The sequence below is a fragment of the Chrysemys picta genome, chromosome 8 (genome assembly GCF_011386835.1).
Source record: "Chrysemys picta bellii isolate R12L10 chromosome 8, ASM1138683v2, whole genome shotgun sequence".
Classification (NCBI taxonomy): Eukaryota; Metazoa; Chordata; order Testudines; family Emydidae; genus Chrysemys; species Chrysemys picta.
Genome location: NC_088798.1, coordinates 58,029,292 through 58,054,772, shown reverse-complemented (window position 1 = coordinate 58,054,772; position 25,481 = coordinate 58,029,292). Strand labels below are relative to the sequence as shown.

General features: G+C 41.2%; 2 protein-coding genes across 18 annotated transcripts in view; one reads left to right on the top strand and one right to left on the bottom strand.

The window, feature by feature from the left end:
• Window positions 1–25,481, top strand: part of RALGPS2 (Ral GEF with PH domain and SH3 binding motif 2) — a 286,135-nt gene that overhangs the window by 143,618 nt on the left and 117,036 nt on the right. The window lies entirely within an intron of this gene.
• ANGPTL1 (angiopoietin like 1) overlaps window positions 12,653–25,481 on the bottom strand; it is a 38,698-nt gene continuing 25,869 nt past the window's right edge. The window contains exons 3-5 of the mRNA XM_005304199.4: window positions 17,479–17,672; window positions 15,841–16,111; window positions 12,653–13,623 (exon numbers count right to left, since the gene is read on the bottom strand). Coding sequence (XP_005304256.1) covers window positions 13,436–13,623; window positions 15,841–16,111; window positions 17,479–17,672 — 653 coding nt within the window. The 3' untranslated portion in view covers window positions 12,653–13,435. The remainder of the gene's footprint in view (window positions 13,624–15,840; window positions 16,112–17,478; window positions 17,673–25,481) is intronic.

Here is a 25,481-nt window from a genome sequence, read left to right as displayed (position 1 = left end):
TGTTGATAAAATAATAAAATAACAATGGAGAGTGCTGGAAATGCTTCCATGTCACTCAAAGGAAGGAAGAAAGCATTAGTGCCCTAAGCCCTAACCCACTTCCGTACTCTCACACTCACTATCCAGGGCTGGCCAGGTCTGAGTGTAGCGTAGGAAAAGAGGAGGGGGAAGGCTGGATGGGAGGTCTGTTCTGTGTGCACAGGTCGTCCAGGATCTGCGGTGTGATCTCCGAATTGCTCCAGTTCTTGGGAGGGCTTTTAAGTCCTGGGTTCCTTTGGGGGTGTCGTCATCTAGGGCCCTCTGTGCCTGGTGCTATTTGTACCAGTCCCAGTCGGCTTGCTGTGGCCTTCTCGGCTGCCCAAAACACACCGGCTCCGGAGAATTTGTTTTCCCTCCTGTTGGCCTTCACCGTCGCTGCCTCATTCGCTCTGTTTTCACTGCTATCCTTGCAGCTCTGCTCCACTTAGTTCTCCTCTTGTCACGACTGGGCAGCTGTAGATTTTTCATCTGTAGATTTCTCGTTGAGCCCATGATCTTGGGCCTGGGCCAGCGTCTACCTAAAGTGCTGAGTTAACCCGTTTTCTGCTTCTTTCTTTCTCCCCCTCCCCCCCCTTGGCCTCTCGTACTCCTGCAAAGGAATCTTCCATTCCCCACTCTCACACCTTTGACCCTCCCCAAAATGCTTTGCGATGCTTGCAACAGCGTTAGCCACATACAATGCTGCTCTGCCTTCCCTGGGGACTCCCAGAGGGAGGGGGGCCATTGGGGTGTGACAGCGACCTAGTACTGGGTCACAGAATGTAAGGCACTGGGTTGCGGTGACTCTGGTCAGCACCGCCTTCTGGGCCATTAAAAGTCCCGTTGGCAGTGCTGTCTAGCTAAGGAAGTGGCCAGCAGCAGGTCTGGCTCCTAGGTGGGGCCACGGGATTCTGCGTGCTGCTCCCGCCCCAAGCACTGGCTCCCAGGCAATGGGAGCTGGAGGGGGCGGTGCCTGCAGGCGAGAGCAACGCTGAGCTGCTTGTGCATCTCCACCTAGGAGCTGGACCTGCTGCTGGCTGCTTCTGGGGCACCGCGCAGTCTGCGGTGCCAGGACAGGCAGGAAGCCTGCCTTAGCACCCCTGCTGCGCCGCTGACCAGGAGCCGCCCAAGGTAAGCCCATGCCCCAACCCTGTGCCCCAGTCCCTTTCTGCACCCCAAACCAGTCATCCCTGGCCCCACCCCAGATCCTGCACCCCCAGCCTAGGGCCCTGACCCCCTCCCACACCCCAACCCCCTGCCCCAGCCCAGAGTCCCCCTCCCATACCCTGAACCCCTCATTCCTGGCCCCACCCCACAGCCCTCACCCCCACACCCTCTGCTCCAGCCCTGAGCCCCTCCCACACCCCAAACCCCTCATCCCCAGTTCCTTTGGGTCGCAGGCATTAACAATTTTCTTCAACTGTGTCGCCAGAAATTTTTTTTGAAAACCACTGTGTTAGAGTGCTTGCATGGTCCCTTGTGTTCATACCCTCAGCATCTCTGAACATGCTAAGGGAAAGAATGTACAGCGCCTTTTACTACCTCAGTTCCTTCCAACTGTTGTGCAAGGTGGAAGTGAACTGCTCTGATCCACTCAGTCTGGGGGTTTTCTCCATTTCTTGCTGCCTTTGTAATTATTTAGTGTAGTTATAGTTTAGTAATAAGTATACTTAGGGTATGTCTACACTACGAGAGTAGTTCGATTTTACTTAAATCGAATATGTGGAATCGATATTACAAAGTCGAACGTGTGTATCCACACTAAGGACAGTAATTCGACTTTGTGAGTCCACACTAACGGGGCAAGCGTCGACATTGGAAGCGGTGCACTGTGGGCAGCTATCCCATAGTTCCTGCAGTCCCCGCTGCCCATTGGAATTCTGGGTTGAGCCCCCAATGCCTGCTGGGGAAAAAAAGGTGTTGAGGGTGGTTTTGGGTAACTGTCGTCATCCAACCGTCACTCCCGCCCTCCCTCCCGGAAAGCGCCGGCGGGCAATCAGTTCGCGCACTTTTCTGGTGAGTGACAGCGCGGACGCCACAGCACTGCGAGCATAGAGCCTGCTGCGACCATCGCTGCAGTTATGGCCATTGTCAACACCTCGCACCTTATCAGCCACCTTTTCCAGAGGCAGATGCTGAGAAATCGGGCGAGGAGGCTACGGCAGCGCGGTGAGGACATGAAGTCTGAGAGTGGCACAGACCTCTCACAAAGCATGGGACCCCGCTCCGTGAGCATCATGGTGGCAATGGGTCATGTTGATGCTGTGGAACGGCGATTCTGGGCCCGGGAAACAAGCACGGACTGGTGGGACCGCATAGTGCTGCAGGTCTGGGATAAATGACAGTGGCTGCGAAACTTTCGTATGCGGAAGGGAACTTTCCTGGAACTTTGTGAGTTCCTGTCCCCTGCCCTGAAGCGCAAGGACACCCGGATGCGAGCAGCCCTGACTGTCCAGAAGCGAGTGGCCATAGCCCTCTGGAAGCTTGAAATGCCAGACAGCTACCCGTCAGTCACGAATCACTTTGGCATCAGCAAATCTACCGTGGGGGTTGCTGTGATGCAAGTAGCCAACGCAATCGTTGAGCTACTGCTGTCAAAGGTAGTGACCCTTGGAAACGTCCAGGTCATCATAGATGGCTTCGCCGCGATGGGATTCCCAAACTGCGGTGGGGCTATAGATGGAACTCACATCCCTATCCTGGGACCGGACCACCAGGCCAGCCAGTACATTGACCGAAAGGGCTACTTTTCAATGGTGTTGCAAGCACTGGTGGATCATAGGGGACATTTTACAAACATCAACGTAGGATGGCCGGGCAAGGTTCATGACGCTCGTGTTTTCAGGAACTCTGGTCTGTTTAGACGGCTGCAGGAAGGTATTTACTTCCCGGACCACAAAATAACTGTTGGGGATGTGGAGATGCCTATAGTGATCCTCGGTGATCCAGCCTACCCGCTAATGCCCTAGCTCATGAAGCCCTATACAGGCGCCCTGGACACTGAAAAAAAACCCTTCAACTACCGTCCGAGCAAGTGCAGAATGGTGGTGAAGTGTGCTTTTGGCCGTCTCAAGGGGAGATGGAGAAGCTTACTGACTCGCTCTGATCTCAACGAAACCAATATCCCCATTGTTGTTGCAGCTTGCTGTGTGCTCCACAATCTCTGTGAGAGCAAGGGGGAGACCTTTATGGTAGGGTGGGAGGTTGAGGCGAATAGCCTGGCTGCTGATTACGCCCAGCCAGACAGCTGTGTGATTAGAAGAGCCCAGCGGGACACGCTGTGCATCCAGGAGGCTTTGAAAGCTAGGTTCCTCAGTGAGCAGGGTAACCTGTGACTATTAAGTTTGTTTAAAGAGAAGCTGAACCTGCCCCCGTTTCTTTACCCACTTACTGTTGACTATCCTCTCCAGCTACATACCCCGTTCACCCCGTCCCCTCCTTTCCAACACACGTTTAAAAAAAATAAATGGAACTTTGTTAATGAACACCGTTTTCTTTATTACGGATTTCGCAGTAAAGTGTTGAAACTGGGACGCAGACTGTGGTGGGGAGCGGGCATAGTGATGGAAAGAACGCTTCTAAACTCGAGGAATGACAGGCTCCTGCTCCTAGAGTGGTCCGCAGTGGTGGACTGGTTGTTTCAACAGAGCTGCCACCCCTCCTTTTCGGGACTCTGTGTGTGGGGGCTATGTGACTTTGTGGCGGTGGAGGATGGTTACAGATCCCCTGCTGCGTGGCTCTGTGATCCAGCATAAGGACCGCTGCATAAGATCTCTATCCGCCCTCCCCCGCCACAAAGTCACATACCCCCCCCCCCCCCCCCGAACATGAAAACCACCTCCCAGACTGACCAGGGTGCCTAGTGACTGCAATGTGTGTGTGACCTTCTGCAGAACCTGCCCCTGTGTCTGTACCCTGGTAAAGGTGACTGTCCTCTCCAATTACCAACCCCCTTTCCCCCCTTCAAACACACTCTCCCCTAAAAGAACATGATGGAAATAGTAATGAACAGAAACGTATCTTTTATTAGCAACTACACAGTTAGGGGATGAAACTGGGACGGGGGCTTGGGTGAGGTGGGAAGGAAAGGACTTATCAAATTTTTGGGAATGAGAGCCTTCTGGTACTTGAGCAGTCTGCAGGGGTGGAGTGACAGTTTTCACGGCCTCTGCCGCCCCTCCTTCTTGGGACTTTGGGTGAGGGGGGTATGGGAGTTTGTGGCGGTTAGAGATAGACTGCAGCGGGGCTCTGTCCTCCTGCCTCCGGTCCTGCAGAACATCCACAAGGCGCCGGAGCATGTCCGTTTGCTCCCTCATTAGTCCAAGCAGCGTTTGAGTCGCTTGCTGGTCTTCTTGCCGCCATTTCTCCGTTCGCTGTGTGCTCGCTGGTATTGCGACATGTTCTCCCTCCACTGGGTCTGCTGGGCCGCATTGGCTCGGGAGCAGCCCATAAGTTCTGAGAACATGTCGTCCCATGTCCTTTTCTTTCTCTGCCTAATCTGCGCCAGCCTCTGCGAGGGGGATGCCAGGGTAGGTCGGGAGACATTTGCAGCTGTGGGATGGGAAAAAGGGAGTGAATTCCTCACAAAGATAATTTTTTGTGAACAATGAACATAGTCTTTCTCTGTGAACAAGACCACGCACAGCACCTATCACATGTGCACTCAGGACAAGGTCGAATTTTTGGCCTTCGCATTCAGTGCCTGGGGTCTTGCAGTGGAGATCAGACAAGCGGGGCAGGACAGTGGAATTCGGGTAGCAGGCTGACATGGTAGACTTTTGGCTGCTTAAAACTTAAATTATAGCACTGCCCTACTTTCACGTTCAAAGCAATGCTCCTAGCGTTGGCCAGTTCCTGCTGCCAGCAATCCGGCAAGCATGAACTCTGCCCCTGTCCCACCCCCTCGCGGCTGTCCCCGGGAAAGAACCCTGTATGCTGCCCCTCTCCCGCCTCCACTCCATGGCTGTAAACCGCCGGTGACAATTCTGTAAAGGAACGGGCAAGCAGTCCCAATAGTAACATTCCCCTAATTCTAAGCAGGTCACCATGAGCGACATCACTCTGCTGAGAATTTCTGAGACTGAGAAAGAATGCATGCTGCGTGAAAGCCAGCAAAAACCAGGGCCGTATGCCGCCATGCTCTGCAAGGCAATGATCCCAGAGTACTTGATGATAGCCTGGCGAGAAAAAGTTTCCTACCACGGAGGACACAATAAGGCCGCTCTCCCCAGGAACCTCATGCAAAGGCTTTCCAATTACCTCCAGGAGAGCTTTGTGGAGATGTCCCATGAGGATTTCAGCTCTATCCCCAGACATATAGACCTTCTTTTCCAGTAGCTGCACTGGCAAGGACTAAAAAGTAGAGCGCCTAGGGCAAACAAATCATGAAAAACCCATTGTTAATATTCCTGTTCTGTTCAAAATAAATGTTTACATGTTTAAAACACTTACTGACTGATCCTTCCCCTGATTCAGGGTCCGGGTTAATGCTTGGGGACGGTTGGTAGGGAATCTCTGTGAGGGTGATGAAGAGATCCTGGCTGTCTGGGAAATCAGCATTGTAAGCGCTGTCGACTGCCTCGTCCTCCTCCTCACCTTCCTCATCTTCCCCGTCCGCTAACATCTCCGAGGAAGCGGTCGTCGACAATATCCCATCCTCAGAGTCCACAGTCAGTGGTGGGGTAGTGGTGGCGGCCGCACCTAGAATGGAATGCAGTGCCTCATAGAAACGGCATGTCTGGGGCTGGGATCTGGAGCGTCCGTTTGACTCTTTGGACTTCTGGTACGCTTGTCTCAGCTCCTTGATTTTCACGCGGCACTGCGTTGCATGCCGGCTGTATCCTCTCTCTGTCATGGCTTTTGAGATCTTCTTGTAGATCTTTGCATTCCGTCTTTTCGATCGCAGCTCCGAAAGCACGGACTCATCGCCCCACACAGCGATCAAATCCAAGACTTCCAGATCAGTCCATGCTGGGGCCCTCTTTCTATTCTGAGATTGCATGGTCACCTCTGCTGGAGAACTCTGCATCGTTGCCAGTGCTGCTGAGCTCGCCACGATGTCCAAGCAGGAAATGAGATTCAAACTGCCCAGACAGGAAAAGGAATTCAGATTTTCCCGGGGCTTTTCCTGTGTGGCTGGTCAGAGCATCCGAGCTCAGACTGCTGTCCAGAGCATCAACAGAGTGGGTGCACTGTGGGATAGCTCCTGGAGCTATTAGCGTCGATTTCCATCCATACCTACCCTAATTTGACATGGCCATGTCGAATTTAGCGCTACTCTCCTCGTTGGGGAGGAGTACAGACATCGAATTTAAGAGACCTCTATGTCGAACTAAATAGCTTCGTTGTGTGGACGGGTGCAGGGTTAATTCGATTTAACGCTGCAAAATTCGACATAACCTCCTAGTGTAGACCAGGCCTTAGTTAAGTTGTGGTCCGTTCTGGGTTATGGTGTCCATTTGTTTTCCCGGTGTTGGACAATTGTGTTAGATGCCTGAAGTACTTGGCAGAGAGCCACTCTCCTTCTCAGTGTTCCATCTGCTGGACTTTCATGTCTAGATCTCAAAGGAGAGGCAAAAATGATGGCAGGTGCTTAACCTTAAGGAGGCTCTTGAAGTTTTTGGCATTTGTTGGATCCAAGGTCTAAGGAAGCCAGTCTCTGCTCCTGTGTCTTTCTCCAGGAAGTCAAAGCAGCTTAAAGATTCCAGGAAATTGAAACCTGTATTACTTATCTATTAAGATGGCCTTTGTTATTACCTACATTAGCCAGAGAGGTGAATGAATTAAATGTCTTGATGATCGATCCCAAGTTTTTGCCAAAAGTAGTTTCTGAATTTCACATCTATCAGACAATTGTGTGATTCTTATTCCAAGAATCACATGGGGTCAGACTGTGTATTCCCAGGCTATTTCTGGATAGTTTAAACAATGGATTGTTGAATGTTACATGGTAGCAGAAATTCCTGTACCTACAGTGGTACTATCTCATTCCACCAGAGCTGTGGCAGTGTCTTTTGTTCACCGTACGCAAGTCTCTGAGACACTTTTACTTAAACATTCTGCCCTTGATTTGGCTTCAAGGGCTGATGCTTGTTTTGGTAGAGTGGTGCTTCAGTCTCTATTCAGTTAGCTGTGTTCCTTCCTCCAGGTTATTTTCAGAACTGTTTATCAAACCACCCATAAGTGGAATATGTAGAGTCCCTCAAAGAAGAAATTAAGGTTACATACTTGTAACTATAGTTCTTTGAGATTGCTCTGCATGTTCACACTTCTGCCCTTTTTTCCCTCTTAGGGCTTGTCTACATTACCCGCAGGATCAACAGGCAGCGACTCACCGCAGTGAAGACACCGCATTGGGTAGATTTAAGCATGTCGACGTCAGCTACGTTATTCACGTAGCTGAAGTTGTGTAACTTAGATCAAACTCCCCCTTCCCGGTGTAGAACAGGCCTTAGAGTCCTATTGTTCTTTTCTCTCAGTTGGCAGTGGAAGGAACTAAGGTAGAAGAGGGCACTGTGTCTCCCCCCGCCCCACCTTATATAGCCTCAGCCTCAGAACATTCAGAGATGCTGAGGATAAGGATATGAGGTGAGTGTGTGTGAGCACTCTGACCTACTTGGAGAGGGTTCTACTATTAAGTATCACAAGGTGGCACAGTATCCATAAGTGTGAATATACAGAGCCATCTCAAAAAAACTCAGGTTACAAGAAAATAACCTTCATTTCCCATGGAGTTGCCTAGCCAGTTCCACTCTCTCATGCCCCATGTCCCTCTCCCTTTCAAGGAAGCAGGGTTAATCAGAGAGGTCATTGTCTCTCCTGTACGCTCAATGTCCCCGCTCTCAATTTTGGTGCCTGGCCCCATCCCAAACTGGAGCAGCAATTGAAGGGAATATCTTGCTTGGCCCCTGCAGCCTGGGCTGGAGCATGCTCAGTGTGAATGGACTCTGGGGAATTTCACTGCAATCAAGCAACTCTCTATCGAGCATGTGTGAAGTGATTTTTTTTCTCAAAAGCTTCTAATTTTGCCAAATTTGGGTGGATTTTTCACAGGAATAGCAAAAAGGAGACACCTCCCTAACACAAAGGCCACATCCCTGTCGAATTTCAAATACCTGCTCCAAAGCATGAGGACACCACAGCATCTCAAAGAAAAGGTCACTAGAACCTTTAAACATGGGCAAAACATAATTTTCACTCACCTCTTTTCTCAGAAACTGCTGCATTGTTTTTGGCAATTACAATAAAATTTACTTAATTTTCTTAGAAACTCAGATTATATTGAATGAAGTCTAGATTAGTACAGCTGTGAAATAACTGCCTTAATTAGAAATGTAACTAATTTAGATAATGCAGATTCTCTACGTTTTTCTAATGAAATATTTAAATGAACTCTGAGGTGACATTGGGGGAGTGGTAAAAAAGGAAAGCTGAAGACTGCTTAACGTCCAATGGAATCCCACAGTAAAAGCCTGACAGAGAAAGTGACACCTGTATCTAGTTCTGAATGACAAAAGGGAAATGGATAGATGAGGTCGATGAGCCAATATCTTTTATTGGACCAACTTCTGATGGTGAGAGACACGCTTTGCAGCTATGCAGAGCACTTCAGGTCTGGGAAAGGTACTAAGAGTGTCACAGCTAAATAAAAGATCAAACAGATAGTTTAGCATAAGTAGTTAGCACATATTCTAAGACCATTTGGGCTGAAGTGGCCCTTGCAAAGGAAATATTTTTTCACAGGGGGTGGGGGAATGCACATTCCCAAAGATACTGTGACAGCAGCCACAGTTAGAAAAAATAAACTCCTATTTCTGAGAGCAGGATTTTGAGTTCTTTTTTTGAACTCATTAATATTTCCCATGAAATTGCAGTTAGTAACCGATGGAGAAAAACTTCATTTTGTGATTACCATGGCACTCTGTCTCTTTTATTAACACAGGTGTTTGGTTTTTTTTTTAAAGGAAACATTTGTTTCAGGGGAACGCTGTTTGTTCAAAGAGGAATTATCATTAAATCCCATTGTTTCAGACTGAATAAATGTTACATAAATGTGTTAGCTGATGTTACTTTGTATTTTTCAAGCAAATAATATGCCAACCTGCAATATTTGTAGCCATATTTTTTGTTTTTCCTTATGGCTTATTCTCATGAACCGAAGATGTCTAGAGCACTTCATTAAACGAGTTGGGTTTGGTTTATATGCACTTTGTTAGTCAATACATATATGTTAGGCATAGTGCACACCGCCTTAATATTGTGTTTTATCCAACACGTGGACAGTTATATTAACTGAATTATGTCTTTCCCACAATCCTGTTGATGTCCATTCACTAATGTCAAGATATATAGCCACAATACCTGCAAAGCTGAAGTCAGCTTTGGCACTGGAAAATATGAAACATGTCAAAGACAAGATACATTTGTTCTCTTTCCTGGTACAAGTTGAGAGGTACATTCACGGGAAACTGGTTTGAAATGTAGTATCCAAAACTGAGAGAGAAGTATACATCATGGTGCCAAAAAAACAAGATAAAAAGCTAATTGTTGCTTAGTCTTAGGTGATGTACAGAGTTCTTTTTCTTAGTAAACTACCATGATACAAATATTAGTTAGGGTTGGAGGCGGGGAGTATATTGTGAGCAACTCTTCTGTAAGGTGAACTTCATGCTGTGAGAAACAAGCTTCCCTGAAAGATTCTGTAAAGTAAGAATTCTTTTCTTTCTGCATTGAACTGCATCGTCTTTAGCTGATAAACTTGGCAAGGCTTCACTGTTTGGGCTCTTGAACATTTTTAATATCAAACCACAAGTATAGTTAAGCAATTGTCTATATTATAGACAGTAACTTTTCAGTTTACCTATGTATTGAAACTAAAAATGAAATGAATAGAAATAAAATATTTACAAAAGCCAACACTGGTGAATCATACATACTAATCTACAAAGATTGTGTTTCAGAACTGTAGTGTATTGATTGATGGAGTCTGAATATAGTTTTAATTGAAAGAATCAGCTATTGGTTTGCCAGCCACAATAGTGTTCTGCATAGCAGCTATCCTAGAACTTCACACTCAGCACTTCTTGCTGCCATTGTGCTTTCACAATTAGCTGCTGTTTGATTCACTCTTGGCACTTCTACTTGAAATGCACACTTATCAGTTTTTTTTAATAACAGGTTTTAGCTGTCTGAGAATCACTTACTTCCCTGAAAAAACTGTTAGGGAATCAGTCTTGGTAGATTGCTATCTGGAAATCAGTGCGTACTTCTGATAAATGCCTTTAGTTTAGAAATCTGTGTTTCTATGTTTATATTTAAATCTAATCTAATTCAGTGATTTCTAGAGCATCTATCTTGTAATATCTGGCCATCAGCTTGGACTTCTTTAGAAGCTGAATTTATACTGTTTCCTGGGAGTAGTCTTCCAAGATTTTTAGGGGAGGGTAATGATAATTCAAACTTCAGAAGTCTCCTGGTAAGTAGCTTACAATAACTTTGATATAGTTGGCAATTTTACAGGTCAGATATGAGACTAAAAATTGTAACTAATTTGTCCAAGTTTAGTTACTGTTCCAGCTCCCAATCCTGTGCTTATTCTTCTAGGCCCCACAGTCTCTCTGCCCATAAGATTCTGTTTCTCCTTTGTACTGTTGTTTCTGCTTGCCCAGTTTCAGATCAAGGTAGCTATCAGTCTGTTTATCTAGATTCCAATAAGGTTAAAGTTGTTACATCTTGTGATAGTTTGTGTCCTACTTTTTTTTTTTTCAGTAGAATCTAAAGGTGGTACTTCCTGCTGTCACGTTCACCTGCAACGTGCTTCAGAGAGAACTGCAATTCCTTAAGACCTGACCCAAAGCCACTAATATCCAATGCGGGGCTCTCTGTTAAGACTCTCACTGACTTTAATGGGCTTTGGTTCAGCAGCTCTGTATCCAAAGAGGCTGTGAGTTTATATATATGATGGCAATATGTTATTGCCAGAACTTATAACAGTCTTCAAGTATGTAAAAAGTTGCTATAAAGAAGAGGGTGATAAATTGTTCTCCTTAACCCCTGAGGACAGGATAAGAAATAATGGGCTCAAATTACAGCAAGGGAGATTTAGGTCAGACATATGGAAAAACTTCCCAACTGTAAGGGAAGTTAAGCACTGGAAGAAATTATTATGGAATCTCCATCACTGGAGGTTTTAAAGAACAGGTTAGACAAACATCTGTCAGGAATGGTCTAGATAATACTTAGTCCTGCCTCAGTGCAGGGGGCTGGACTAGATGACCTACTGAGGTCCCTTCCAGTCCTACATTTCTATGATTATAAGTTCAAAGTTGGCAAATACCATATTTATTTTAAAGAACCCAAGAAAAGTAAAGTACAAGAGTGTTTTTGTGTAAGTGGTTCAGAATGTGAATTTCTGTTCCTTATAATTCCCCAAGATGTATTTTGTCCCATAGGACTATGAGGTAATTCAGCTAGAAAGACAGTTAGGTGGAGGTATAATGTGTCTTTACAGCAGATATGCAAGGATGCAATTTAGTCTACAACTCTCACCCTTACTAGGTGTTACAGAGTAAGTTGCTATGCCTGTACTGAGGCAGAACTTTTCTCTCTTTAGTATAATCTTTTATAGGTGTGGAGATGGGATTTTCACAGATATCTTCTTAAGTTGTGGTGTATGCTTGTTTACTCTGAAAATGCTTTCTGATTTTTAAATGGTATTTCTCCAACTAAACAAACTCTGTTCTTATAATGGTCAAAATGACAGATTTGAGATATTCACATGATCCTGCATATTTTGTATTGTAAAATGTTACAATTTAAAAAAGACATCAGCTCACAACTTCAGGTCCTCGCAGTTTTGTGACTGTTAATATTTGAGACTGATTAATGTAAGAATTGGATTTTAAATAATTTTGTTGAGCAAACTAGTAAATAGTACTATACGTGGGACTGTTCTTCGTTAATACTTGGCAAAGTCAACTTGAGTCTGTGAAACCAAGAAACTCTTTTCTGTATTCTGGCTTTTTTGTGTACCTAATTAGTCCTGGAAAGTATGAGTGAAGTAGCAAAAGTCCCTTCCATCCATTTATATCTGGGCCACAAGAGTATCAGCCCAAATTTGCCTTAGCAATACCACTCTTTTCTTGCTTTTGAAGTTGATCTGCATCTGTATATTGGTTGCCTTTCCTCATCTAGGCAACCACAAATGTCCCCAGGCTGCATTTATACAAAGTTTAGAAATAAATTAATATAGTCATTAACATTAATTTCTTTAGCTGCATCATATTTTCTGAATTTACTATGTAATGCCAACATGTTATACGTGCTGAAATCTGTTCAAGTCATGAACTAATAAAAATGAAAAAAAATTGAATTTTAATGCCTTCTTGGAAACTGAGATTAGATTGTAATTATTTCAAAATGCCAGTTTGGTCACAATTTGCAAAAGGTTGAGAAAATATGTATTTAATATATTCTAGTAAAACTTTTTTTTTTAAATTTTTACCTATTTTGCTGATTGAGTTTTCAAGTGATCAAGAATGATTTTCCTATTCAGTAGCATGCATACCATAGATAGCACTGCCTGCCTGCTACATGTGTTGAGTACAAAGACAAATAGAAAAGACATGAGCACTGTGGAATTTACTCATGCATTTATAAGAGTGTTTGTGTTATAAGAATTGTATTTTGTTTTTATTGTGCTAAGAAAACATTTCTCCTAAATGCTTTGATGGGAAGCAGGATACACATGTCCTGTAAAAAACAGTCTACATTATTAGCAACTATTTTATGTTAAATTCACAACTTCATGTGGAAATGACTCTTATCGTTTATTTGCAACCAAATATATTTCTGCTGGCAAAACTAGAGTTTCTCTCCAATTTTCTGTCTACTATTTTGGGGTGCAAACACATTGTGTGTGTAAATGTTAAAACAATAACAATGTAAGATCAGATATACATTGAAAGTAATCTTATAATGAGTTTTTAAAAAACTATTAAATAACTGAAAATGAATTCATTTTCACATTAAAATAAGACAAATAGTTTGTTTTACATATTTACATGTAAAGGTTGAACTGATCTGAAGAAACTTGTACTGTAACCTAAGAACTATTTTAATCATTTTAATGGCTGCAATTAATGCAAAATGTGTAGGGCTTTAATGAAGATAAATATTTATTGCAAATGTTTAAACCCTTGTGTGTTTTGTGAATTATTAGAAGCTTTATATTTAACACACTGTATCACAGTGAGAAAGTTTAAAAAACAAAAACCCAAAACACTTGTAGCACTGCATTTTGCAGGGCTAAATTGTGCAAAATAAGAGTTTAAATGTAACTTTTTCCCCCCCCTGGAGCTCAAGCACTGAAAAGTTTTATATTTGATCACTTGAAATAGTGGGGTATGGTGGGTTTTTTTCAGTCAATGGGTCTGATCATCATCTGAACTGCTTTCAGGGAATAAGAACCTCCTCTGTACTCAGCCCAAAAAATCCCATCTTGATATTTGCTTCTGTAATGACCTCCTCTGTACCACACTCCATTAAGGTTAGAATGTGCGCAAGCATTGTACCACCAGCCTCCTTTGTGAAAATGGGCACAATTTCCTGTTGGGAGAGAATAAAATAAGTGAAACATCAGCACTTCAGAGGGGAAATGATAGACCAGGGGTTCTCAAACTTTTTTATGCTATCGACTACATATTAACAGAGTGCTTGTCTTGCTAGCCACTTTGTCTCCCATTAGTGATCAGATGGATAACTTCTCCTTCCACTTACAATTCTCTAAACTCCATTGCAACTGCAAACTGCAGTTCACAGAAGATTGCTGGTAATCTGAGGAGAGCTGGGCTGGTCACATGGGGCTGGCTCTCCTCTTTGATTTCAGCTGCTTAATTATATTGAAAGAAACTAAAAACATACTTTATGTAAGCAATTGTTAAGAATATCTGCTTTAAACTGTTCAGAAGTACTTTAGCGGGAACAATGTGACTTGTGCCTTAAGTTTCAATTTCATTGATTTTTGTGAAGTTTACCTTATGAAGAGAGATGGTGGTCAGTCTTCTCCGAAGTTTTAAAAGTAACAATATTAACAAAGTAGCAATTGTTTTAAGTCGTCATTATTTTTAAAATGCTACCTACGTTCAGGGCCAAAACTGGACAATGAGTGGTGCCGTAACACGGTATGTTTTTCTATGGGTCATTTTCAGTTTTTAATCAAGAATTTTATATTAGTATTAGAGCTTTTTATCATTAAAGGGGCATCAGCAAAAAGAATAATATTTTGTCTGAAAATGTTGTACTTGTTATAGTTACAAGTAACATGCAAGGCCCTGATCCTACAAAGACTTCTTCAGGTACTTAATTTTATTCACCTGGGACTACTGAGTGATTCAAGTTAAGCACATGTATAAATCTCTGCAGAATTGGGGCATAACATTGCTAGTAGTGAAACCGATGAGAGAAAATAGTATTCTCTATTTTTTCCAGTTTGTTTACGCTTTGTATATTGGTTTCATTGTTTCCCATATATAATCAGTTGGTTTCTCTCTTGCCAAAAGACCCTTAAAAATATAAGGGGACAGAAAAACTGTTTTAAGTATTTTTAAAGGTATTTTTTAAAAGGACACAATGTTACATTAGCTGAATTGGGAATTTCTTAACTAGTCAGTTTAAAAATATCTAAGTTAACAATGTCCCTTTGAGAAGTGCAAATAATGCTAGCATCAAAAGCTGCTATGAGACTCCCTAATCCATAGAAAAATAGCGTTTTCCAGATTGCTAACCAAAAGAGTGCTTAAAGAGACACAATCAGTTTGAAATCTAATCTATTTTAAAAACACTAGTTAAAAGTAGTGTATCTCTGGCAATTTTTGAGTCTTTATAATTGAATTACAGCACCTAGCACAGTGAGGCTGTAATCTTTTTTTTGGGGGGTGGGTATCTAGGCCTCACTTTAATGCAGATAATATTCCTATTTCAAAAAATATTTTTTCTCTCCATTTTCCTACATTTCAGTGTAGGAAAACTCACAAAAAGAGAGAAAACTGACTGTGCAGGAGAATCAATAAAGCTGACTTGCAAAATGCACAAAAAAGAGATATTTCTTCTCTCTCAATCTTTTGGTTGTAGCAATATTAGATGTTAACTGGTAATAATAAGTACTACAACATTTTCAGATAGAAGTGTCCCTGTAAGATAATGGCTATGTAAAAATTTGTTTATTAACATGCATAATTAAAAAGGAAAGGAAAGAGTCTATGATTTTCTCACATGCTGGTAAAAACTCAAGAAGTTTGCTCCTTTGCAGGATTGCACTGGGCCTATACACAACTAAAATCCCACTAATGCCTCAAAAGAAGGCTTAGATGTGTAGTAAGTTATGTAAAGGCCTACTGCTAACCCTCTGGGTCAAGTTTCACCAAGAAAGACAAATTACATGATTTCTGAGAATAACAGCAAAGGTCTTATGTGGAATAGAAGAAACACATAGCTTATTCAGTCATCTTACCCCTACTGAAGTTGACTGAATTAAAATAACTAAGTCCCCAGTTGTGCAACAGGCTCCATGCAGATGCATGGTTCTGCCTACATGGAATAATTTACAGGATTGAGGTCTATACTGGGATCATTTACAACTGAGTGGATTAACTGAGACATTGCCTATAAGAAAAATTCATCTTCATAAGATTTCTTGAAATTATTCTGGAGCACGAACTGTATTATTTCTTGAAACAGTTATATATGAATAAGGTGGTACTACCAATGGAATCTGTTGCACTGAGCAGCTTTTTCCTATGTATAACATCATTAAAATTCCCTTACCTGTGTATGTATCTCTATCTCTGTCCAGTGTTGTAAATTGTTTTCCATTGTGCCATATCATGGAATCCCCTGCATTTCCCTGGTAAGTTCCCAGACGCAGCCTATAGAATTCACTTTCAGGCTCCAGGCGAAAACTGCTGTATTCTGCATAGACTTTCTTATTACTCCAGTCTTCTAGTTCAATCAATAGCCTATAATTGTCCTGATTGGTAAGCATGTAAATATTTTCTAGTCCCAGCCAGTACTCTCCATCAACATTTCCAAATCCTTTCTGTACAAAGAAAACCAGAATATGAGGTTAAATCTACTGGCTTTTCTGAATCTATTGAATGAAGACATTTACCAGTAGTAGTAGTATATCCCAGTAGAATGTGTATCTAAACTAAAAACTGTTAGGCTTTTAAACTTCTGCTCCACCCTTTCAATTAGTTCCTTTGGGCTAGATTCTGTCACCTTTTCTCAATCTAAGTAGTACTCCACTCCATGAGTAGTCTCACTGATCTCAATGGGACTACTGGCAGTGTAATGTATTACTCAGCATGAGTGAAGGTGTCAGAATCTGATCTTTTGCACCTTTGATTCCCATGATGTGCTTTTTGAAACAATATTTTCTGTGGCACAACAAATGTTGTCCATTAAGATCGTATGAGTAACCCATTACAATGAAGTACTTTGAGGCACAGAAGATAATTATAGATGAGTAAGCCAATACTCAAGATGCATAACATTTTTGTACCTTTTACAAGGTAGAATGGCATTTCACTATATATGTAATTAGACAATCCATCTGTGTACTCTAGATTTCAGTTCTAGTAAATTCAGTGAAGACTATTGGTCTTGAATCACAGACTGCTGGTATGATACCTTTTTGCTAATATTTGCAAGCCATTGTTTCCTTTCCCTAAGAAAATATCCACTTTAGTATCAATGTATAAAGTGTTTGGAGTTGTAAATAAAATACTTATTATTTTTCTTTTAATTATGTGGTGTTTAGTAGGATTACAAATTCTTTTCCTCCATAAAACGCTCTAAGTGAGAGCTAGTTTGTGGGCCAGTTTTCCCCAAAAAGTTAAGCAATTGAAAAACCAATTGTGTACACCCACTACAAAACTTTCACTTTATACTGAAATGTTCAGAGTTATACTCTTTGAGGCTATTGAAGGTAAATACTTTATTCAGATTGTGTGTAAAAGAAGTTTGGTTTTGTGCTTTATTATTTTAATCTCCTTTTTCCTTTTATAAAAGAGGGAATAAAGTAAAAAACATTTGTTATTTTGTCATCGAGGATGCAGCTTTGTCAGATTCCAAGAAATTCAACGGTTAAACTTCTCATAGTAACCTTAATTCACTTCCTCTGCACATTTAAGAGGTAAAATTTATAACATATGACCAGCCATATATGATGATGCCTTTTTTCTGTTTTTATTCGCCTGTTCAGTTTTTGCTAATTCTTAGTTCTTGGGTAACTAACTATTTTACTTCTGATTCTTTTTCAATTGTTAATCTTGCAGCAAAATTAACTGCAGTGGAGAAGAATTGCATTGAAAAATAGCATCTTGTGAATACTGATACCAGTTTCTAGAGGTTACTGTCCCTACCAAAAATTAAGCTGTTACTTTTCTGAATTCTAAAACTTACCTTGTAACTGTCCCAATTCCTGAAGAAATTGACAGATCCATCTGTCCTTTTCTGAATAACTGCCCAGCCTCCAGGGTCCAGACTGTTCTCACACCATAACTGTACTGGTTCATTGCTGTTTTCAGGTTTGATCATATAAATCCCACTGTTGGAATGCCCAGCTTCTTTGGCTTGTTGACAGTCTTTGAAAGGACCTGTTTGAAAAGAACTGTCTTAAGCTTAAGCTTATTTTTAAAAAATGTACATTTGGGACACAAGTTACATATAACATGTAGTTAGTAGTGTATGTACAAAAAGACTTTGTATTGCAATGCAAGACTTTATCTCAGAGGTGGTAAATATCTGAGATCCCATTTTATTCTTGCTGTTTCCTGCTAGAAAGTATTTACTTTCTCATTTTAACTGCAAATTTAAGACTTCCATGGTAAACATTGCAAAACATCCTTTCCAGTTTGTGGTTAATTTTATAAATTTTGCCTATTTCCCCCACCAACCTTACAAATAGAGAACTGTTTTGTTAAACAGGTGGTGCATTTTTTGACTCTTTACATCTGTTATTTTGGTAACTTTTTTCTTTATTGTGTATCACAAATTACACCCTGATACTAGATAGGCAAATATTGCAACTTGCATTTCGTAACTACTTTATCCTATATAGCCTTACCAGATGTAGGATGCTGGCTTACTTCTTCCCTATAATGCATACATTTAAATGGTCATAAAGTAAAAAGTAAACTAGAACGCATGAATAGCAGCAGAACTAGAATTTAATTAGAAAACTTTTGTCAAATTCTGCAAACCCTCTGACAGGAACCTTTATAAATCTACTGATTTTTATACTTCCATTTCTTGACAGTTATGATGTGTGTGCATGGCTGTTAGCCAGGATAGCATGTGAGCAGTGGACCAGATATTTTTGAACAGATAATAGTGTGTGTTTATTGAGTTTCAAACCTACAGTTATGTAGAAATGCAGCTGCTGACTGTAGCTCTTGAAAGTTCTTTTAGGCTCTGAGTACACCTCTACCCTGATATAACCTGGTCCTCTGGAGCCAAAAAATCTTACTGCACTATAGGTGAGACCACGTTATATCGAACTTGCTTTGGCCCCCCCTGCTCCTTGTCCCCTGACCGCCCCCTCCAGAGATCCCCATCCCTAATCACCCCCAGGACTCCACCCCCTACCCAACCCCCCTGCTCCCTGTCCCCTAACTGCCCTGACCCCTATCTACACCCCCCCGCCCCCTGACAGGCACTCACCAGCAGCAGCGGGAAGCGGAGCAGCGGGAAACCTGGCCCCAGCCCACTCCACTCCTCTAGCTCCCAGCTGCGGTGCTCCGCTTCCCACCACCGGTGAGTGCGGAGAGGTTGGGGAAAGGACACCCCCCCCCCCCCCATACTCACCTGCGGCGGGAAGCGGAGCGCCACAACTGGGAGCTGGGGGAATGGAGTGGGCTGGGGCCGGGCTGCTCCACTTCCACCGCTGCCAGTGAGTGGGGTGAGGTTGGGGAAAGGACCACCCTTCCTCCCTCTCCCCCCCTCCCCCTCCCCCCCGTACACATCTGTGGCGGGAAATGGAGCGCCATGGCCCCAGCCCGCTCCACTTTTCTTGCCCCGGCCCCAGCCGTGTCGCTGGGGGGGTAGGTGTTGGGGAAAGGTCCCACGTTCACCAGCAACACTGGAAGCAGAGCAGCCCGCTCCACTCCGCCAGCTCCCAGCTGCGGCGCTCTGCTTCCCGTTGCAGGTGAATACAAGGGGCATCCTTTTCCCCAACTTCCCCACACTCACCGGCGGCGGGAAGCGGAGCGTCGCGGCTGGGAGCTGACATGCTGATCCGCCGGAGCGCTGCTTTACCGCTTTCTTGCGAACCCGTGTTATATCGGGTCACATTATATCGGGGTAGCGGTGTACTATATTTACAAAACATACTCTCCATTTCTGAAAGATTATCTATGAGCGTTCAGTAGGAAACACTGTCAGCTTACATTTTTGGAGATCCTTGCTATGTTGGTGTGTCCCTCTTAAAAGATTAGAAATCCAGCTATAATTTCTACCTCCACTAAATCCCTTCCCCCACAAAAAAATTAATGTTGTTACTACATCACTATTTATATTGTTTTTGGACTGGTTTTATACCATCTTTGAGTCAGCTTTTTCATTATGAACTGGATATGTTCTGATAATGGCTAGCTAGTGATGAATCCCTTAAATTCAACTGATTTGAAAAATCAGTATACTTAACTTTTATATGGACTTATTAACATTCTGTTTAAGGTGTTTGGATACTTTTTTGTTGTGTTTATAGTATAATATAAACATATTAATAAATTATATAAGCTCATGCTCATCTAGAGTAACCATTATTGGGTTACAATTCTGATACTGATTTGAAACAATAAACCTAACCTGCCCAATTAACAGTTTAAACAAATAGCAATATATAGTGATTATCTTTTAACAAATATTTTAAGAAGTGTTTGTTTGTTTTTCAGTTCTCTTCAATTACTAAGATGCTGGACTAGGTACAACTGTCTTAATTTGATCTCTGCTCTATTTTTGAACAAAAAGATGGATGTGCAATGACAATCCTTTGGTAACCCACCTGCTAAATTCAGGGAGAATATTCCATGTGTGAGGGCAGTCTGGAAAGAAGCACAATGAAGTTTGTTGATGGTATCCCTTTAATGTTCTTGATTAGTGAAAACCATTTTCACCCTTAACTCCATCTTAATGGAAGGTTTTTATCTGTTTCTTTAAAGACTTGTGAGTAGTAGTCTGATATTAGATGTGGAAATGTGTAATCAACCAGGATATCCATAGAACTAGTCCACATCTGTTACAAGTTGATATGGAGCTTGAATCACCATGCAGCTTGAAGTTCTGGGCAAATAGAACCATGACTTATTTATTACAGGTCTCTGAGATTTCATTCTTTATTAGCAAGTCATTGGGGCCTGTAATTCTCCAGAGTCATGCATTTTAGGAGTCCTGGTTATTAAAAGCTTACCCAGTTATACTTGTAACTATCTTAAGTCATGACTTAAGGAAAAGAATAATAACCTGGTAACAGCTCAGAGTGCTTAGAAACGCAACTGGAACATAGGTGGCAATTCTGACTGAGCCCTTTGGCAAATGTTGATGGCAGTAACAGCTACAAGAAGTGCTACAGGAATTGAGTCATGATTTCTATAAATTGTGTTGGTGTACTATCAATGTTTATAACTGACTAGACCTTTTGTCCAAGCTAGTGGAATGGGGAGCTTTCTGTAAAGTGCCTAGCACAATTTGATGCTGTATTAAAAAAACAGTGTGGCTCCATAATAAATGTTGTTCTAAAACAACTTCTTGATTATAAAAGATGAGAAAGCAGAAAAATAGCAAAACTTTATAATGTAGATTGAAATATTGAGAACAGTTGAACAGATCTACTACTGTGGCTGTAATACTATGTTCTGTGCAGGGGAAAGGAATCTAGGGGTACATCTACACTACAGGGGGGAGTCGATTTAAGATACACAAATTCAGCTACGTGAATAGCGTAGCTGAATTCGACGTATCGCAGCCGACTTACCCCGCTGTGAGGACGGCGGCAAAATCGACTTCTGCGGCTTTCTGTCGACGGCGCTTACTCCCACCTCCGCTGGTGGAGTAAGAGCGTCGATTCGGGGATCGATTGTCGCGTCCCGACGGGACGCGATAAATCGATCCCCGAGAGGTCGATTTCTACCGCCGATTCAGGCGGGTAGTGTAGACCTAGCCTCGGACTCTTATTTCCAGGACCATTAGAGAGCAAAGCAGATGGTACTGCTGTTTTGATTCACTGCTAAGTAATGGAAGGTCGCAATAGTCTGTTTACATAGTAGTTTTTGATCATTGCTAAAATTCAGCTGGCATTAGTCTCACAGGATGCAGTTTGTCTAAATTTTGAACCTTAGAATTGTAGACACTGCTGATGTAAACTGTTGAAGTGGTAGAAGAGGTTTCAAAGTTACGTTCTAGAATGAAGGAGTGAATAAATCCAACAAATCCTTTAGTTTTGATTAATTATCTTACATCACTTTCTAGGGACAGATAAATCCTTTGATATATCATGGCATAGGAACTATGATCCATTTTTTGTAGTTGTTCATTGGAAATACTGAGATTTGTGACTTGATAAAATAGTTTGCGCTGCGTTGAAGTAAAGAGGTGTTGTTTTTATGCTAATGAAAGGAATAACGTATCAAATATACAGTGTCCCTATTAGGACTTCATCTGTATGGTCATCCTTATGAGAAGTCTAGTTGGGATAATGATAGTACCTGAACATAAATTGTATCTTCCTTCTTCGACAGATTTTTCTCTCTCCACCAAATTCTGTCCAGTTACTAAAGTTAGATGCTGGTGTAACTGAGAACATGGTATGGCCCCTTGTGTCTCATAGTCATAGCTGTTTACTGAAAAACCAAGTTTTAATACTACTTACTGTCACCCAAATACAGAAATCAGAGTGGTTTTCACATCAACAAAATTAACTAAGTTCTAATTAGCTATTCTTATTATCGTTGATGTCATAGCCAGAAAGAAAAGTTTACTATTTCCTCTTGAAAGCTTACCATACAATTTCTTTAACAGCTTTTGGTTTTTAAGAATGAAATATTAACATGAACAGAGACCATAGCTTTGGAATTTTGTTAAATATGTGAGAACAAAGGAGAGCAGATCTATTTCACAAAACGACACCTAGTCTTTTAGCACTTACAACATATGCATTCAAATTTTAAGATCTTAAGAGCATAGGACCCATATCTTATTTGTTTGCTTGGGTGCTGTTGGTAATTTGCACTTTTTGAGATCATGTCCTAAATTTTTACTATTACAATACCAAAATTGCATTCTATGTATATGATGATTTAGCAAATCTGATGGTTGATCTCTCGTGCATGACATTTTGACATATGTTAGGTGGTGAAAAAGGAAAATGATGATGGGATATTACTGTTTTCTTAGGATGGAATATAACTTTAAAAAAAAAAACTGATGCTTGATTTGAGTGGAACAGATGGCTGATGCCCTAATGTGGATTGTCCAGAAACTTTGTTATTGCTGAGCGATTGCAATTTTTACTTGCATTTCTTTAATAAGTATTTTGGAGACATTAAAGGAGAATCCAAAAATCAAAGAAATAAAAACTAACTAACTAAAAATATGATTATAGAAGAAAGATGTGTGAGAGGCCCTTAATGTTCACTTGTCTTGTATGAAACACTGAAGTACAGATGAGGTATTATCCCTTGTGTGAATAATGACAACTATAGTTAAATGTGCCTATACATTTCCATACTAAATACTTTTATGATTTGCTCATAACTTTCTCAATTTTTCACTTTTCCGGCTGTTATTTTCCAAGTCTGGTCTGTAACTGAAGTTGAACTTTTTGGTTAGTTGGTTGTTTTTTGTTTTGGGGGGAGTGTGGCGTTTGAGCAAAAATGATTCAACCATTTTTGAGTAGGAGAACAATAGGGAAAAACACTTCATACTTTAAAAAAAAAACTGGAAATAAGGCATAAACTTTTAACAGTGAGAGTAATTGTTCCAATGATTAATTTGCCAAGGGTCATAATGGATTCTCCAGTACTTATAATTTTTAAATCAAGAGTGGGTGTTTGTCTAAAAGATATGCTCTAGGAATTATTTTGGGAGAGTTCTATGGCCTGTGCTATACAGGAGGTCAGGCTAGATGATCGCCATGTCCCTTCTGGCCTTAGAATCTATGAAACTCAGTGTTTTGAGGCTTTTATTAAAACCGCACTGACTCCAAAACTCGGGAGTAGACAGTTGAAATTGGGCAGAGACTGTTCTTGAGGAGGAAAGATGCTTTTGACATTCCACTGAAAATTGGTTATGAGCAGTTGAAGATTGTAGTTTACACACGTGTGGTAGGTTTTAATTACTTTCAACCAACGATAACTTGAAAAAATATTTTCTCTGTAGAAATTAAACTAAGTACTTAAAATAAGGAAATAAGAGAACGTAAGTACTTAAAATAAGTTTGTTTTGCACAGACATAAGGATCCTCATACCCAGACCAAGTTATGAACTGGGACCAAATGTATGAATTTGTTTTGATAAAGTAGTTGCAAATATAAATATTCAGTTTAATTGCCAGTCAGAACAGTTTTTTTATTTTAAATTAATTGTCCTGCATGCAGCTTTCCTCTTCCCTTTAGTAAGTTATTTAAAATTAACTGTTGCATGATTTCCTTACATGCTGTGCAGCCCAACTTATTCACTAAGGTTCAGATTCAGAAAGTTACTTAAGCATGTGCCCATCTTAAGAATGAAAGTGGCTGCACTGAAGTTTAAAATTAAAGATTAAGCATATTGCTTAATTGGCACCTGAGTGCCTGACCTGTTCCTATTGAGTTAGAAGGATTCTTCAAAAAGAAGAACAGGAGTACTTGTGGCACCTTAGAGACTAACAAATTTAAAATCTCTAAGGTGCCACAAGTACTCCTGTTCTTCTTTTTGCGGATACAGACTAACACGGCTGCTACTCTGAAACCAAGGATTCTTCAATGAAGCTTAAATCGCTTCTTATTTTTGTGTTAGGAATTGAGTATACAACTGAGGTTTATTTAATTAATTTATATGAGTTCATAATTTTGCATTTACATATGCATCTTGCATTTGTATAGAAAACACTTTTTTCCCCTCTAGGAACTTGTCTTCTGTGGGGTTCATTTCTCTAATATTTTCACCTCAGTGTAAAAAAAATAGTTTTCCCAATGTGCTATGTATTTTCTTTCCGACCCACAATTAAAGATACTAATACATGTTTTGTGTAAACTGTTTTCTGCAGTTGTAGCTTAGTGACTCATTAGTACTTGAGAAGAACAGTTGTTTCAAATATAATGAGAAAAAAATATGCTATAACATATATCCAGAAGACAGTTTTACCTTTCATATGTATAATCTTTTCTTCATTTTAATAACATTTATCTGATGAGGACAGCCTTATTGGGTTTTGTTCGTCTTATTTGGCAGTCTCCATTTGTAAATTTTCTGCATAATCTTCTAAACTATCACCCCCCCTTGCTGTTTTTCACTTTTCCTATTATTTTACAGCCCTTTTCTCTTTTGCACTGCTTTATCACACGGTACCTTAATTACAGGAAACAGAGAGGACTAGGAATAGCTTTGTAATTTATTGTATACTGGTTTTTATTTTAACTTTTCATGATCTACATTTTACCAGCTTTGGAACTACTCAATCCATTTTCTCCCACCTCTGTACAAAATGCACATTCTTAAAATTCCCGGACCTCAGTACTGAAAGAAAACACACAGCAAATGAACCCATTAATGTTAGAATAAGTTGACTGAGATTCCTTTAACTTAGTTTCCAGAAATGTGTAGAGGAAAGAGGAGACTTTTTGATAAACGTTTTACAGATAACATTTGTTTGTGCTGTTGCTTTTCCTCATATGTACATACCTATCTGTTTATAATTATAAAACTGAGGGAATGGGTGTCTGGGGAAACAATAAGTCATGATGTAGTTTTGTTTGAAGGTTGTTTTTTTTTTAAAGAGAATTCTGCTGTTACTGTCTGACTAGACATTAACATAGCTTTTTTTTAATATTAGCTGTGTTTCCTTTCTGCCACTTACAGGTGATTAAGTTCTCATGACATCTGGCATTTCAGTTGTACTCTGGGCTAACTTTTCCCCAGATCCCTAAATAGTCCCTCTTTTTATCAACAGCAGGTTGGTTGTAGTGTATGCAGAATAACCATGATAAATGTGTGTTTTCACCCTCAGGAACACTGCTGAATGTCCAGCTGAGTCTAAAACCCAGTGCAGAACATTATGCTATGTAAGCTCATAAAAGGCAAGAAAAAAGATGGTTACTTGGAAAGCATGGACTAAAAAAAAAGATAATCCAAACTTTCAGGATTGAGCAGAATAAATTATGACAGTTTGTGATGCAGTTGGAAATAATTCTGTGAAGTATTTTTAATAA